Source organism: Paroedura picta, chromosome 16 (assembly GCF_049243985.1).
Source record: "Paroedura picta isolate Pp20150507F chromosome 16, Ppicta_v3.0, whole genome shotgun sequence".
Taxonomy (NCBI): domain Eukaryota; kingdom Metazoa; phylum Chordata; class Lepidosauria; order Squamata; family Gekkonidae; genus Paroedura; species Paroedura picta.
This window is the reverse complement of record NC_135384.1, coordinates 28222473-28238657: the sequence shown is the minus strand read 5'-3', so window position 1 is coordinate 28238657 and position 16185 is coordinate 28222473. Positions and strand designations below refer to the sequence as shown.

General features: G+C 45.9%; 1 protein-coding gene across 12 annotated transcripts in view; it reads left to right on the top strand.

Moving 5' to 3' along the window:
- Positions 1–16185, top strand: part of MAPT (microtubule associated protein tau) — a 58178-nt gene that overhangs the window by 20395 nt on the left and 21598 nt on the right. For 7 of the 12 annotated variants that reach the window (XR_013227047.1, XM_077315093.1, XM_077315094.1 and 4 more), the window contains 5 exons: positions 1519–1608; positions 5826–5912; positions 8718–8792; positions 10234–10296; positions 15802–15857. Coding sequence is in view for 11 of the 12 variants with exons in the window: in XM_077315092.1 (XP_077171207.1) it covers positions 1519–1608; positions 5826–5912; positions 8718–8792; positions 10234–10296; positions 15802–15857 (371 nt within the window). In the remaining variant the exon portion in view is untranslated. The remainder of the gene's footprint in view (positions 1–1518; positions 1609–5825; positions 5913–8717; positions 8793–10233; positions 10297–15801; positions 15858–16185) is intronic. The other 5 variants (XM_077315099.1, XM_077315100.1, XM_077315097.1 and 2 more) reach the window with 3 other exon arrangements.

Below are 16185 nucleotides of genomic sequence, written 5' to 3'. Positions count from 1 at the left end.
GCAGTCTTGAATGTTAACCACTGAATTTTACATATGTACAAAAATGTGCAGCGGAGGCACCAACAGTAAACGAGGCAGTACAAAATATGGGAAAACAAGAGATGGAGGCTGTGTAATTGCAGCTGGTCTGCTTGATCAGCTTATTCAGTGAGATATTCAGACTTGCAGTCAACTTCCTGAGCTTGGGACTGCAGGAGGGGAGTGCTTCCTTGAATGCTCCGTCTGCAAGTCACGGGGGAGAGTAGAACTGCATGCTTTCTGCAGTTCCCTCCTGTTGCCTAAAATGAGCAGAGCTTATAGCATGACGCCGCTATAGAGTACCAGGTTTAGCTAAAAGGCATTTTTCAAGGGTTGCTCAGGCAGGTTGTGCGGAAAAGTCTACTTTTGCTGAGGTATCTGAAGAGTGTGCAGGCATACAAAAGCTTGTCCCCAGAATGACATTTTGTTGGTCTTAAAGGTGGTTTCAACTGTTCTGTTAGTTAAGACACAAGTAATTCATTGCTCTAAAACAGGGGTACAGGGGTAGTCAAACTGCGGCCCTCCAGGTGTCTATGGACTACAATGCTGGCAGGGGCTCATGGGAATTGTAGTCCATGGACATCTGGAGGGCTGCAGTTTGACTACCCCTGTACCCGTTTTAGAGCAATGAATTACTTGTGTCAAAAATTGAAAATTTTCTCGGATTCTTTGGCCTTAGTCCCTGCAATATCGTCAGTATATATAAAATTATAAAATGCAGAATCCTAGATAATGAAGCAGCTAGGAAAACCTGTTCTCCACTCTTCTTAGGAATTACACCACTCCCTGATAAGTTAGCTCCTTTTTAATTATTTGTTCAACCTGCAGCAAAACAGGGCCTTCTTGCTTGCGAGGTTTAATATTTTGCCTTCAGCTGTGATGACCGGGAGATTCCAAAAAATTCCATATACAGGCAGACACTGCCCATGTAAACAAGGCCATACAGAAACTATACAGCAGGTCTTCCTATATATGATGCCTTTCAAGCTAGTGTCCTTAATGTACTCCCAGCCAAATGGAAAGTTTTTTCTGAACACCATAAGAGATGGTTTTTTTTTTCCTTTCTAATCAGGATGCTGATATAATTGACAAGGTGGCTAAATTTTTGCAAATGGCTATTAAGCTCTGGGAACCTAAGATCTGATGACTTGTACCTTGATTTGTGTTACTATACATTTTTAATTATTCCATATGCCAATAAGGGTGGTTGTCGCTGTTAAGAAAACCGAGATGTCACAGTGAAGGGCAGTATATAAATGAAATGAATGAATAAATAAAATAAATGAAGTCTCCATCATTTGGCCTCCATTCTTATAAATTCTTTTCTCTCTCTCTTGAAAGTGTTTTTACGAACCACCTGCTTAGAAGTCCAATGTAGATGATGGGTACAAACCATTTTTGAAGCTAAAAATATCTGAAGAGAGCTAGTTCAGATCTTCTGATATTTCCTAGGACGTAGAAGGAGGACATTCTGCGAGTTTCTTCTCTCTTCTCTCCTAGATAACCTTTGGGACAGAATGGCAGATCAGCATCAGGACTTCACCATGTCGGATGACCATTTGGCGACCCAAGTGAGGCGGAATCAGACAGGTGAGCCTTACCAGGGGGGAGATGGAAAAGAGCTTTCTCAACAGGGCCCAGCCCCTGTGGTCCAAGAGGATGGTGGTACAGAACACGGAACAAATGGAGAAAGGCAGTCCCCGGGGATGGAGCCAGGCAGTGTAAATGAGCTGAGGAAAGGTTAGTCGTGAATCCCAGTCAGAGGTACCTTCGTGCATGTGTGTTTCTTTGCTGCCCGTGTTTTGCGTTCAGCAGCTGATCCCTGCTTTGTGAGAACCTTGGGATACCGAGGTGGCAAACAAAATATCCCAAATAGACTTCTGTAGAGTCTTCAGTCTTCTATTATTTCTTTATAATGTCCCTTGACAAAGCTAGTGGGCAAAACGCGCTGGGGCTGCTGTGAACAATAAAGAATAAATAAATAATAGAAGATTCAAGACTCGACCGAAGTCTATTTTGGATTTTTTGTTTGCCACCTTGGTATCCCAGTGCCTCAATACTTGATTTGTACTTGATCCTTCACTGGGTCCTACCCCTCTTCATTCATCATTTTTGTGAGAACCTTGGCATCTTAAAAGCAGTTATCTCTGGGGCTGGAATCAGAAAAATGCTTGTAAAAATAGTGTCTGACTTCTGGGTTTTGGCCACAGTGTGTCACAGAGTGTTGGACTGGTTGGGCCATTAGCCCCATCCTACATGGCTCCCCTTACAATCTTATGTCCTCTGGGCAAAACGACACAAAAGGGCTGCAGCAGCATAGAGAATATCTCGGCTCACTGAGATGTGATTTTAAAAGTGAGTCCACTTGCTTTTGTGATGTGGACCAACAAGATAGGGAAGGGGGAACTTAACAACGAAATAACAGAATGGAAAGCCCAATAATGGGAATGCTAAAGGCACCCTTGTTATAATACCGTGTCACTAAACAGACAATGAATGTTTTATGCATCCAGGTGGCAAGTTGCCCTTTGTGCTGTGAGAACAACTCATCATTCCTGCTCTGATGAGTCAAAAGCCCAGACAGAACAGCTGGAACTCCAACTCTGCAGCTGGCAAAGACGTTGTATCACAGTCGTCTTCTTAAGTTGTTCCAGCAGTTCTTATTTGTCAAAACATGTGGCAATTTCTTATGAAGTTACCTTTCTGCTTCTGGTGCCACGATAGCAAACACTGCCAAATTCAGAGTTCATCAGCAACATTTGCCACCTTGCTTCATGTGGCCAGGTGTTCGATAATAGCAAAAAGTAGAGATGAACCTGTTGGCTGGCAGTCCAGTGTCATCTCCGTGTGCTCCTAGAACACCCACTGCAGAGGTGGCCAAATTGTGGCTGTCCAGATGTCCATGGACTACAATTCCCAGGAGCCCCTGCCAATTGTCAGGGGATCAAGGGAATTGTAATCCATGAACATCTGGAGAGGCACCCCTGATCTACCGTATGAAAAGAAATGTCCTGCAGTTATATGGAAATATTCTTTCTACTTCTGTGTGTTCATCTGTTTGGTATGTTTTAATGATGTTCTCATCATTTGTTTTGAAACTTAGAGGGACTGGTCCACCCCTCCCTCCCCTCGTCCCCAGGTATCAGGGATGGCCTCTGTGAGTGTTCATCTGTGTGTTTCTCATCATGTAATGTTGTCTGTAATCCTAGGCGTTACTGTAATTCTCCAGAGAAAGGTGGGTTAAAAGCATCCTAAATAAGTGTTAGTCCCTAATTTGTGGGAGTTGGTGATCTATCTTCCCTGAACTTTATGCTTTTGGCTGTAATGACTTGCATCCACAAAAGAATGCCATCTCTGGTGGTATGCTTACTTGTTTTCACACTTAAGATAGTTCTCCCTCGCGGCTTCCAAATTAAGAAGTGAGTTTTGCTTACAAGATTGAGGAGTGTTTCACAGTGGTGCAAACAAAGACACTTTCCTTTGCTTCTGTAAACCAGGATGGTGAAGTCTTCTCTTTTGTCATTGAATTACAGTCAACCTCATCTTTTCCTTTTCTTTATGAGCATGAGAGTTGCTAAGGAAATGATATCTCTGTCGGCCAGTGATAAAGAAGGCTGGGTCAGTTGTTTTCTTGTCTTAGGGAAGCTTGTGAAAGCAGGATAATATAATACCCCCTCTGGCGATAGATTCAGGAGTGTAGCCGTGTTGGTCTGAAGCAGCAGAACAAATTTTGAGTCCAGAGGCAGAAGAAGTGGAGGAATGAGCTTAAGTAAGAACTGCATCTTTAGTGCTGGTTTTTTGTGAGGAAAGGTGCTAATACATCAGAACACCATTTTCAGAGGAAGAGAAGGGAGAACGACATTATATCATCAAAAAGTTGGAATGCTGATAAGTGGATGGATTAAATATTATATGAAGCAAGAGTCCCTGCACATGAGGACACAACCTCCCAATACAACCTCCAAGGAATCAGAGGCCCACATAGCCTTGCGATTTACCTTCTGCTGCAGTTTCTGGTCCGCAGCTGCTGATCTTGCAGATAGCTGTGTGTCGTTCTGCTTCCATCAACACTCCTTCAGAAGATACATCCAAGGCTGCCACGAAGACAACCTGTTGTGGTCCCTCCTGAGCCAGATGTCACTTGGGAGGATGAACAGGAGGAGATACGGACTGCCCTGGGGGAAGATGGAGCCCAGCGGATGGCTAGTATCACCCGGCTGGGCTTGGAGGGCCCAGATTCCTGGCTGCATGGACTGTGGCTAAAGTTTCAGCTCAAGAAGACTTGGTCAACTGGGGCAGTTCTTCTCACCCAGCTCTTTGGGTTCTCTGCCAACTGGAAGAAGACCTGGAGGCGGCAGGGCCATGAAGAGGCAATGCAGGGATGAAGAAATGCCAGCCGGAGCACTGCGGTGATATATGCGGTCCCTTGCAGGGTAGGGACCGGTGTGGCTTCTTTCCCTTTCAAGCCGTTTAATCCTTTGACGGAAACCGATTCGTAAGTGCCACCGGTATGTTCCGGCTAAAATGGCGCATGTAGACCTAGGCGTATGTGGATGAAGTAGCCAGCTTGGCGTAGTGGTGAAGAGTGGCGGACCCTAATCGGGGTGACCTTGGGCTAGTCACAGTTCTTTTAGGGCTGTTTTTTGCAGAGCAGTTCTCTCAGAGCTCTCTCAGCCTCACAGGGTGTCGGCGGTGGGAGAGGAAAGGAAAGGTGTTTTTCAGCCACTTTGGGATGCCTTCAGGTAGAGAAAAATGGGGTATGAAAAAAATAGTTCTTCTCTTCTTCAAACCCCAGTCTCCACGCTGCTGTGGAGGAATCTGTAACTGGCTCCAGAACCCAGCGTGATTGCTAGTTGGAACTGCGTCCGTTGTCATATTTTCCGCCCGGTTTTTAGTGATAGGTCCTCTCTCTTTTCTGTAGTCACTTGTTAGCGTGGACAAGGGAAGAAATCTGTAGTCCTTTGGCAGCTCCCTCTAGCTCCTTGGCTTGTAGGTAGTACTAGTTCCTTTCAGCTCAGTTATCAGGACACAAGTTCAGAAAAAAACCATTATGTTTCTCTTCAGATCGCATAAATCTTTTGCGTTTTAAAGAAAGATGAGGACAAGGAGATTCACAAGAGCACCTTTCCCTAATTCTCTTCAGTAGAATCACTTCCCCAGTGGCTCCCTATCATGATTCCTCTTGCGTCAGATTCATCTTGGAAAAACTGAGGTTCAAAACTTGAGGATGTAAGAATTGCTTCCCCTTCACCTGCATAGACTGGGCCATGCGTGTTTCACTAGATCCTCTGCAGGTGGATTCCTGTCTCCTTTGGGGCATGTCCTTTTACATGACACAGAACGGAAACTTTGATTTTAGAGAATGACATTTCAGCAGACTTGCCACGAGCGGCTGTAACCCACGGGAATGCCAAGGTGTGCATTCTGCGTCTTTTACTGAGCAATTTTCCGTAGATAGTTTCTGTTTCCTTTCTTCTGCAGAGGCGACCTTTTACGGTTATGTCCTGACACCCCAAATGGCCAAATTGTGCTGCTCCGTAGTGAGGGGGAGGGGAGGCCTTGCCTTGCATGTGGATTTCTTTGGATTTTGCTTTCTTTTGTTGTTGTTGCTGGATGCTGGATCAGTCGTCCCTGGCATTTCCAATGCATTGCCTCCCTCTTGCTAATGTCTGCTTTTACTGCCCCCCCCCCCCGCCTGTGCCATGTGGGGCTCTGCAAGCATTAATTAGGGGGCCTTTTGCTTAGAGGGCAGGCCACAGTCCGTGGCAGAGCTCTGTATTCTGAGCGCCAAATGTGTGTTTTTTCAGGCTCTCCCCTCCAGATACCGGTTGATGATGGATCCGATGAACCAGTCTCTGAGGCCTCTGATGCTAAGAGCACCCCAACTGTGGAAGGTGGGAGCTCTTTGTCTCATTACTTTTGAAATCCGTTAACAACCGGCACCCAGATAGCCTCCAGAAGTGCATTAAAACAAAAACCCTTTCCACAGCTTTGCTTCCAGTTCTAAATTACATGCATTTAGTTTAATAGTTAAAAGAGAGAGAGAGAGAGAGAGAGAGAGAGAGAGAGAGAAAGAAAGAAAGAAAGAAAGAAAGAAAGAAAGAAAGAAAGAAAGAAAGAAAGAAAGAAAGAAAGAAAGACAGATTAAAGTGCTACCTGTTGCATTGGTTGCAGTTCTGTTTTCGTTTTTAGATACTGCATCCAAGCAAGTTCGAAAGCAGCCCGGCAGCATATCCAGCCTTCTGGATAAGCTGGATAGTTATCTGACGGAGAGGCTGATTCTGTGAAGGCTCAAGGGGGTGGCTGGTGACAGTGGATGAGCAAGAGGGATGTGAGTGTCCTGCATAGTGCAGGGGGTTGGACTAGATGACCCAGGAGGTCCCTTCCAACTCTAGGATTCTGTGATTCTGTGTTTCTCTGATTCTGCGGAGCTGGTCTGCCGTGGACTCCGTAGAGACCCTCCTTTCTGAAAAGCCATTTTCTAGGCAGCCCAGAAGTTAATAAGAGATCCTGAGTCTAGATAACCATAAAGTAAAAATCCTTCATTGTACGGGAAAGCGCTTTCCTGCCTGCTGAAATTTCAAAAAGCAATTCATGACCTTCTGTTTTGCAGCAGGGTCTGTTGCAGCTGGTTTACTTAGGAGGTCATTAGCAAGCTGATGTTGACAATGAACAGTTATAGCTGAAGTTCCACGGAGCCTTATAAATCCATTGAATTTTCTCCTCCACAAAATATTTTTGCTAGTCTGACAGTAGCGGCCAAATGGAAAGAACTTCTGTTTTAATTCTGGAAGCGATGTCCAGGCGGCATTTATTCTTGTAAAATTATTTGCCTGATTTGGTTTAATACTACTTTGGAGCAAACTACGTGTCTGTATAATACCTGACTTCTGCAAAAAGGAACACTATTTTTTTTAAATCCCTGTATTCATCGGCCTCTCTTGCTGGTTGCCGATTACAAAACCAGTATGTGCGGAAGTGTATACCTTGGTGAGTTTTTCTCACCGGGCTGAAACACTGTTTTTAAATGGATCTCCTTTCCATCAGGAGTTTGTCTCAGTAACGGCGGGGGGAGAGTTGAAAACTGTCAGGGTGGATGGCAGACAGGCTAACACTAGCCACGTGTCCTCAGAGAAAGCCCAGCAAGTCTACGTGATCTGGGTGGCGGCCAAGTACAGATGGCCAAAGTCAATCCCCGGTCACTACTCCTCTACCCAAGACTAGAGAAGGCTAGGCCAGGTCTTGAGTGATCAGGTACGCACCCCATTCTTGCTTATAAATAAATAAGCACCTGTCCCATTAAATAACAACATTATCTTAGGCAAGTGGCGTCTCTTAAAATAGGTTTACTGAGTTCACGTTAAGCAGGCTCCTTTTATTTCTTTCTGGGGACAACCAGATACGTTTTATCTTGGTCAGGGATGCTAAGAAGGAATGCCATAGAAAATAGAAGCAAACTTGCAGGGCAGCCGTGGCCACCACCTTTTTTTAAAAAGCCCCAATATCACAACTTTGGATGCCAAGCATTTCAGGCTCCTGAAATCAGTGGAGCCAACTTACATGAAAAGACAGGAGAAGGTATTTCTTATGCAAATCGCACTGTAAAAAATAATCGGTACACAATAGTCCTTAAAGAAGCAACCAAAATGGGCTAGCCATTCCGTCTGCAGTTGGTTCACATAACAGTCTGGCCTCTTCCAAAAGTAAGAACTGCAGATAACGTTCTGTCTTGATCTCCTTGTGTTTCTCTTGTCTGTCTCATTGACTGTTTGTGTTCTGTCTCTCGTCTTAACATAGAGCCGAAACTGGGTGGGAGGGGAGACCGGAGTCTGCTGCTCAATATTTTAGTGAATGAGCAGAGCTTTGGCTGTTTCTGGAGTCTGAAGGCTGCCCTCGTCTCTTTGTACAGCCGTCTAGCCAGTCTAATAGTTGACACCTTGCAAGCTTGTGCTACATAGTTGGAATTTCACTGTCCTGGAAAAAGCAGAGTGGTGCCTTCATGAAATTCTGCCCGTTACTTCTGGGGTGACTCCGCGGTGTGAGAAGATGTTAGCCCGGAAAAGGGAAAGGGCTTCATTGGGGTGCAGTGGACAGAACAGACGGCTTGGATGTATGAGGTTCTGATTCAAATTTTTGCCAGGATTGGACTTCACTAGGAAACTCTGAACACTTTGTTATTCAAACCAAAATCATAATGCAACTGTGATTAAAAAAAAAATCCAATTTCATTCATAATTGTTCATTCCGCAGAAGATTAAACAAGTAGATGTAAAATGTTTATAGAAATTACAAAATGGGACCCAAAGTAAAAAATACAATAATAGGGAAATATTGGCAGTTGTGGCAACAGGAATGTAATCCTGTTTCGACAGTCTTCCTCAGCTGAAGCTTGATTCTTAATATGCTGAAGAAAAATCCTAAGACACGAGGAAGGAGCTCTACCAGTTGAGCCATTGATAAAGACCTGGTATCTGGCAGGAGCACACATTTCGTGAAAGCCGCTGCTGGCCAAAATTGCTCTCGAGTAGCAGTCAGAAAGGAAGCAAAATTAAAGGGGAAACAGTGTAGAGAAATTTCGGTGCTTTGAATGCTTTCAGGTTGCAGCACATGTAGATCAGGAAGTTTTTCCGTTTTCTTCAAGAGCCAGGCCCTGGAAAGGTTTTGACTCTTGGCTTCATGACTGTGACTTTCTGTTTCAGATGCCACTGCTCCGTTAATGGAGGATGATCGGATTGCAGCCCGGCAGCATGCGGAGATATCTGAAGGCATCACAGGTGAAGATTCTGGGACCGATATGCGTGTCACATTTGTAGTCCTCCTGTGTTCTAGCAAAGAAATTTGAGATCACCTACATGGAGTCCCCCATGGTCTCCCCTCCAAGTCCTTATGAGCCCTTGCTTATCTAATTTCCACACCGCCATGACGTCAGATGCTTCTGGACCATTCACTGGGCCTAAGTTTGTGGGCCTGTACTTCCTGTTTCCCTTGAGCGGCACTTTGTTTTCTATCTGGATGAGAAAACACTGGAGCCTTAAGATGTCTGTAACGTCTGTTTTGTATACAAAAAGGACACACTGGAGGCAAAGGCACTTTTTTACCCAGTGAATTTGCACTGGATTGCCAGAGAGGGCAACTGCTTGGGCACTCCCTCGTGTCAATGCTCCTAAATTGACAGCTACGTCTTCCTAGAACAAAACGTGGTCCTGTTTCTCTGCCTTTCTCAGTACCTCTGGTTGGTATCTTATTCCAAAGGCAGGGAGGGATCCAGACCATTTAGGGACACCTCTGGAGGGAAGGAACACTTATCCTTCTTTTGTCATATCCCCTGCTAATTATCAGCCAGCATTTTAGGCAAAAATCATTGGATCTGAGGCATCCTGCACTCTGAAACAGCCTCAAGACAAGAGCTAAGCCATTGGGTGCCTCAAAAGTGAAACAAAGTTAAATATAGGTAGATTTGAATCATGCTTGCTGCACCACTAGAAGAGTTGTTTTCCTCTGGATGGGAAAGCCCTGGAGATTTAAAGTGTTGTATCTATTTTGTAGGCACATGGAGCCTATTGGAGACAGATACACCACGCCAACAGGCAGCAAAACTGCTGAACGTATATTGCATGCAAAGGGTCATATGGACCGTGTGCATCTCTGGGGCCTTCAAAGAGGCATTTCAGAGTCTGAGAAAAGAATTCCCCAAGTCGGTCCTCTGCACAGTCCATTCAACTAACTTCAAAGGAACACACCTGTGTGGCCTTCTGATCTTTGGCTTGCCGAAGACCCGTATGAATTCCTAGTTTAAAGAGGGACAGAAGAAGGTAGCACCTTCTTTACACCCGCAGACACACCTGAGCCCAGAATGATTTTGAAATGAGCTTAGTTGGGCATAACTCTCCCTAGGCCTGGCCCATTAAGAGATATACATTTCACAGGGGGGCATGCAGGGAAGCAAGCTCTTTGCAGACAGTGGTGTTCTGGTTGTGTGTTGGGTGTGTTTCCGTGCTGACTGTCATTCAAGGGTTGATCACAAACGACTGTGTTTCAGTGGGGATATCACCTTCCCTCCATTTAATTTCACCTTCATCCATTACTGTGGCCGCTTTGAGCTAAATAAGTGGCCTTTACAAAACTGGTAGTGCTAGCAGGAACATGAGAGGCATTTGTCTTGTACCATCTTTAATGTTGAAACCATTTTCCCACCCTCCATTTTGGAAAATGTAGCGGAGGAAGCAGGAATAGGCTGTACTCCTAACCACGAGGACCGGGCTGCAGGGGATGCTCAAGGTAAGCCCTGAATGATTGCATCGCAGGTCTAGAATGAGGAGGCCACTGTGTTGGGTGGGGGTTGGGTGGGAAGTTGCCAAAAAGATGCAAGAAAAGGAGGATTGAGGGGGATCCGTGAAGGGGCTGAAGCTCTGGCAGTCTGAGCCCAGAAACTGGGAAGCTTTAGAGCAGGAGTAGTCAAACTGCGGCCCTCCAGATGTCCATGGACTACAATTCCCAGGAGCCCCTGCCAGCGAATGCTGGCAGGGGCTCTTGGGAATTGTAGTCCATGGACATCTGGAGGGCCGCAGTTTGACTACCCCTGCTTTAGAGGGAAGCCTTCATTTGTCGATCTAAACAAATCTTTGAAGGAGAGAAACAAACATGCCATGGCATACATGCAAACCAGAGACAACTCAAATGCAAATGCAAATCAGAATCAAATAAGGGGGAAGAGAAGGTGCAGATGCTATGACTTTATTTGCTGTATTCAAGGAAATCTACGCAGCATATAAGCTTTCAAACTGGGGATTCTCAACCTGGGCTCCCTGAGAGCTCCCCTGGGGCTCCCCGGCTTTTCCCCTATATCCTGTCTTAATGGATTCGGCCAAAAGCTATTCCTGACATTGCTGTGAAAGCAGGGAACGGGCCTCTTCTATTAACCCTGGAGTGGTGTTCTAGTGTGCCTGGGAAAGGGGGTGGAGCTTGGGCTTCTGATCCTGCCCCCAAATCACCTCCTTTCTCTCCCCCCCTCAGTCCTCCTTGGGCGTGGCAGCAAGGTGTGGCCAATTGACATCACTTCCGTCTCTGTTCTGGAGCTCCCCCGAAGCCTGAAAAAGATTTCAGGGGCTCCTCCATGGTCAAAAGGTTGAAAAGGGCTGTTTTAGGCAAAATAATGTAACCATGGTTGGGATACTTGGGAGAGAAACAAATGCAACACTTTAGGAAGCAGCAAATACAAAATTTAAAACAACAGGTTAAAATTAACTGCATACTGGACAAAGCACTGGATGATAGCTTGGATTTTTAGGGCAGCCAAAATAGATTTGGGAGCTGCCAGAGAGATGTGGTTTTCATTTCCAGACGGATTATGTGGTGGTCTTCTGAGTGGCTGGGAGAGGCTACGAGAAAGGGCGCTATCAGAGAAACTCTTCAGCTGCCATGGAAGATAAAGTGGGTTGGGGTTTCAGGCACCTCCAGACAGCGTGAGCGCAGATCCTTTGACTGCTTGTTAGAAAACGGAGCAGATACTATGGAAATAAAAGTTTGCAGGTGCTTAACTCTTTAGAGTCCACAGGTGGTTTGCCATGGGCATCCTAGCAAGATAAACTTGGGGGGTTGTATTTCAGTATGACTGTGGGAACAGGTTGCCTTTTGAACCAAGCAGATTAGGTGGGGTTGAGGACCACTTCAAATGGCCTTCTACAGCAGAGGAGATTTGGTCCTGGCAAATGGTTCTGTGTGACTCCATTCTGCAGCCTTCTCAGATGGCGACAGGAACTCGCTTGCAATCGATCCAGAAATAGGTCTCTGTGAAGTGTGTTCATTCGGTAGGCGTGTGTCTTACGTGTGCTTGTGTGTTAAGTCTTCATGCTCGTGTCTTTCTCATATGCCTCAGTTGAACTGTATCCCCCAGGACTCTTGGGGACAGTGCAACCCAGGATTCACGTTCATGGGATAAATACGGTGGCCGTCAGAGAGGAATCTGAATTAGTCAGGTTACACAAGGGCCCATAAGGCCACTTTCTCAAAAGTAGGTTGCAGCTGTCTTTTTTTCTTTTGCTGGGGCTGATCCTCTAGAACTTGAGCTTTCGCAGACTGGAGACGTTCAAAGAATCTCTGCCTAATTAGCAAGATTCTGTAGAAACAAAGTCAGAAGGGCAGATAACATGGAGCTGTCTTCTCTAGCTACAGCATCTCAGATTCCAGACCGGAATACAAAGTTCTGCCCAAATGAGGAGGGCTGAGGAAAGTCTGTCTTCAGAGTTTGTAATGAGCCTCTGAACCTTGAGGATGAAATGGACCCCGGAGAGCTTGCTGGGTCAACCTCCCAAACAGTGGGGACAAGATCTGGACTGATATTTGCTGAGGTATCCAAAATAGCAACTCCAAAACCCTGCTGGTTTGGTGAAGCTGCTTGGGAGGGATACGTTTCAGCAGCAGGTGGTTCCTTCTCTTTAAGAGAAGATGGAAGATGAGGTTGTTGGACAGGAAAAACAGAGACGATAATGTCAAGGAAGCACCTCAGGAAGAAAAAGTGAGCGACAAAAGAGCATCCTTATCTAAAGATGAGGGCTGCGGTGATGTGGTTGCAGAGCTGGACCTCTCGGAGTATTTTTACCGAGCTGAACCTGACGTCCTGAAAAAGAACCAACTGGAATCCGCGACAGAACCAAGCAGAATTTCAGAGAATGTTCCCTTTTGGAGGGAGACCGTGGAAACTGCAGAGGGCTCCTGGGAGGAAATCTGGCAGTGGTGCAGGAGAGAAACAGAGCCGCCGTGCCTTCTGCTTCTGTGTGTTTGTGCCCTGCTTAAGGAAGGCAAAGCCAGCTACGACCTCCCGTGACCTTGTGCACCTCCTTCTGAATCTTGCCGCTTTGATGCTCGCCTGAGGAACTATCAGGCTTGTGTGTCCTTGCTAGTGTAATGTTTGTTGCTTGCCTTGTTTAGACAAGTGAAATCTATTTGCATAGAATAGCTGAATGAACCTTGCATGGGTGCTTCTGTCCCCTTTCCCCCTGTCTCCGCTTCAAGTCCTGTTTTCATTTTGCTTTGTCCTAGATGTTATCCTCAGCTGGCTAAATTCACTCTGAGAGAGGAAGGAACAAATCGGTTTCGTCCCAAACTGAGGCATAAGGAACTGTTTCCCTTTGCCCTTGGAAGTCTCTGGATGTTCCTAATTTCCAGATTTGAGTACCTGGTTGCTGTCAGGGCCCATTGTGGAGTGCATCAGGTTAAGGGAGCTTGGCTTAAGTTGGTTTGGGCTTAAACCTGTTTGCAAACGTAAAACGTCCTTTGTTCCTAGCCATGTTCTCTCCGTCACTAACAGGATGTACGTTTGGCAAAAAAGTGCATAAATCGTTCAGCATCTGTTTAATCCTCGTGGGTGAAAACTCCAAAGGTTGAAGAGAGTATTGCTTTCCCACTTTCTGACTTGATTTAGAGCCAGAAGTAGTCAAGGAAGCAGCAGGAGCAGGAAAGGGTAGCTGCTGAGGCCTCCTGCAGAGAATGGGCTGGATCCAACCCATGTTTTTGGTCGTAGGTAAGGAGAAGGCGATTCCCTTTGCAGAAAGAGCATGCTGAGGGTCATGGGACCAGCGTGGACAATAAGCATGGGAGACGAGGGCTGCAGTAAGGAAAGGAATTGGTCGAGATCAAATGAAAAACCTGGCTGGGTCTAACCCAATAGAAGACCTGTAGCAATGGGGCTGCCTATAAGAAACCCATCACCGTCTCTAAAAAAAACTCAGAGCGTTCGTTTGTCAAGGATCTTTGCTTCCTTTTGTGAAATTCTATGCCTACCTCGTGCAGACTTCTTCTTGAGAGGTCACACGGGGAGAGAATTAGGTACCTTGTTTTAAAATGTCCCTGATGTTCTTCGTGGAATCTCTGTGTTTGGGGGTTTTAAGAAGCGAAAAGAAAAAAAGAAAATCCGCACACCTTCTAATTAACTAAGGGCATATTACGGTTTCAAATCCCGTGGAAACACTTGTTCCTTTTTTCTCTATCCAAAAAAGACTTGAGGATTTTTGCAGCTTGCACAGGAGGTGAGCAGATGGAGCAATTAATCCTGCCTTTTGTTTTCATTTTCTCCTGTTCTTCAGGATTCGTAGCAGGGTAGTCCAGAGTGAAGTAATCCTGTCATAAAGCTTTTCTTCGTCCTCAGCTGTGCTGCCGTAAAATCCGCTTGTTCTGGATCGCTTGTAGAAGCCGTTCTAGAAAGTACAGCCTCTTTAAGGGACCCTTTGCCTAGTGCTCCTGGGAGAAGGGATTGCAATTGAAGTGAAACGAAGAGGCAGAATTTCTCTTGAGGACTGAAAGAGGCTTGCAGGGCTAATGTCCAGGAGAAGGCATTATTTATTTATTGTTATTTCTTTCAATTTCTAATCCACTCCCGGCAGTGCCGGCTCACAACATTTTAAAGTACAATCTATGCAATATCAAACAGCCTTAAAACCCAGTAAACTAATATCATCAACAACATCAACACTACTAAATAAAACAGTAATCAACAAGAACAATCAACGGCATTAAAAACAGGGTGATTCTGACAGCCATGAAGCCCTGAGGAAGCTACAGCATAGAGGGTGGTCAACACAGTTGTTGAGGGTGGTCAACACCAGGTCTGAGACCATCTCTGGCAGCTCAGTAAGGAGACCATTGGGGTCATTGTTCATTAGCATGGGGGCTAATGAGTATCTGACTCATGGGAACAGTAGTGAGGATGTGATACTGAATGGGATGATACATTTTTGCCTGTGTTCTGTGCTGGGGCGGATGGTAATTTCCTGATTTAATTGCTGCTGGATTGTCTTTCTGCACCTCCCTGGAGAAACGCATTTCTTCCCGTGTACGATCTAGAAATAAAAGTTTGCAGGTTTGTGTTCTCCAGAACTTGTCTCATGTATTGGATGTATCTCAGAATCCTGTCTCATGGACAGTAGCTTATGTAAACAAGCCTTCCTGGGCAAGCGTGACCACTGATGCTAGTCTGACCCAGAACGAGAGAGGTGCAAAGCAGCCAAAGTGACAAACTTTGTATACTTTGAGACAGTGTCACAGTTTCCCCACAGTCCCACTGAAGAAATGCTTTAGGGCAGGGGTAGTCAACCTGTGGTCCTCCAGATGTCCATGGACTACAATTCCCAATGCTGGCAGGGTCTCATGGGAATTGTAGTCCATGAACATCTGGAGGACCACAGGTTGACTACCCCTGCTTTAGGGCACCTCAAAAGTTTAGCCCTAATGACAGCTAGCTAACCTCTCTGGAAATGGATCCCCCTTTTGAACTGCTTTGCTACAGGCAAGGGAATCCAATGCAGACCACCCGGGCATGGAGGTGCTCGAAATTGTAGGGGGTTGCCTGATGTGATGTTGTCGCTTTGGGAGTGAAAACAACCACAGCGGTCTTGCCAGTTCTTGACCTCATGCAGCGGACAGAGCTGCACACACAACACTTGTGAGGAACCACCAGCAGTGGTACCAATCGGACACATAGTAGTTTGTTCCCAATTGCACAGCTGGCTGGGTTTTTCTTCGCCCTTTTTGTTTGGAGACGGTTGGGGAGACTAATAGGATGACGGGGCCGCTCTTTGCATTGACACTGAGCGTGAAATGGAGCAAGAGCGGCCAGGGAGCCTGCAAATCAAAAGCGTAGTTTTCCTCTATTGGCTCTTTGTCAGAGAGCGAGGTCTGCGTGCCAGCGACCTGCCCTCTTCGGAGTTTTAGCACAGACCCTTCTCCCTCCCTCCCTCCCACCCACGCTTTCTGTTTGGCGAACGTAACGGTGATTTCTTTTTTTATCAGCTCGCATCGACAACAAAGATAAAAACGGGGCTGGGATTGAAGAAGCAAAGCCAAAGGTAAGTGGACGAATGTGAACTGGTTGGAGGTGTCGTTCTTTGCTTTGTCTTGGGACGTTTCTTCGAGTGGGTCCCCCAGTTTTCGTTTCTCTTTTCTCACCGAAAATGCAATCAATGTCTCTAGACATACTCAAAAACTACAATAAGCGCAGCGCAGCGCAGTTTGCAACTAATTCCTTTCTGGCCCTGTGGCCACTTAAGCCATGCCCGAGAATTTCCAGATATCTTTGTGGCGGTGCCCTGAGCCACTGATCTTTCATCAGGGAAGTGTTGCATGCTCTTTCAGAAGCTCAGGTGATGGACTTTGAGCCAGAATCCCTTAAAACAA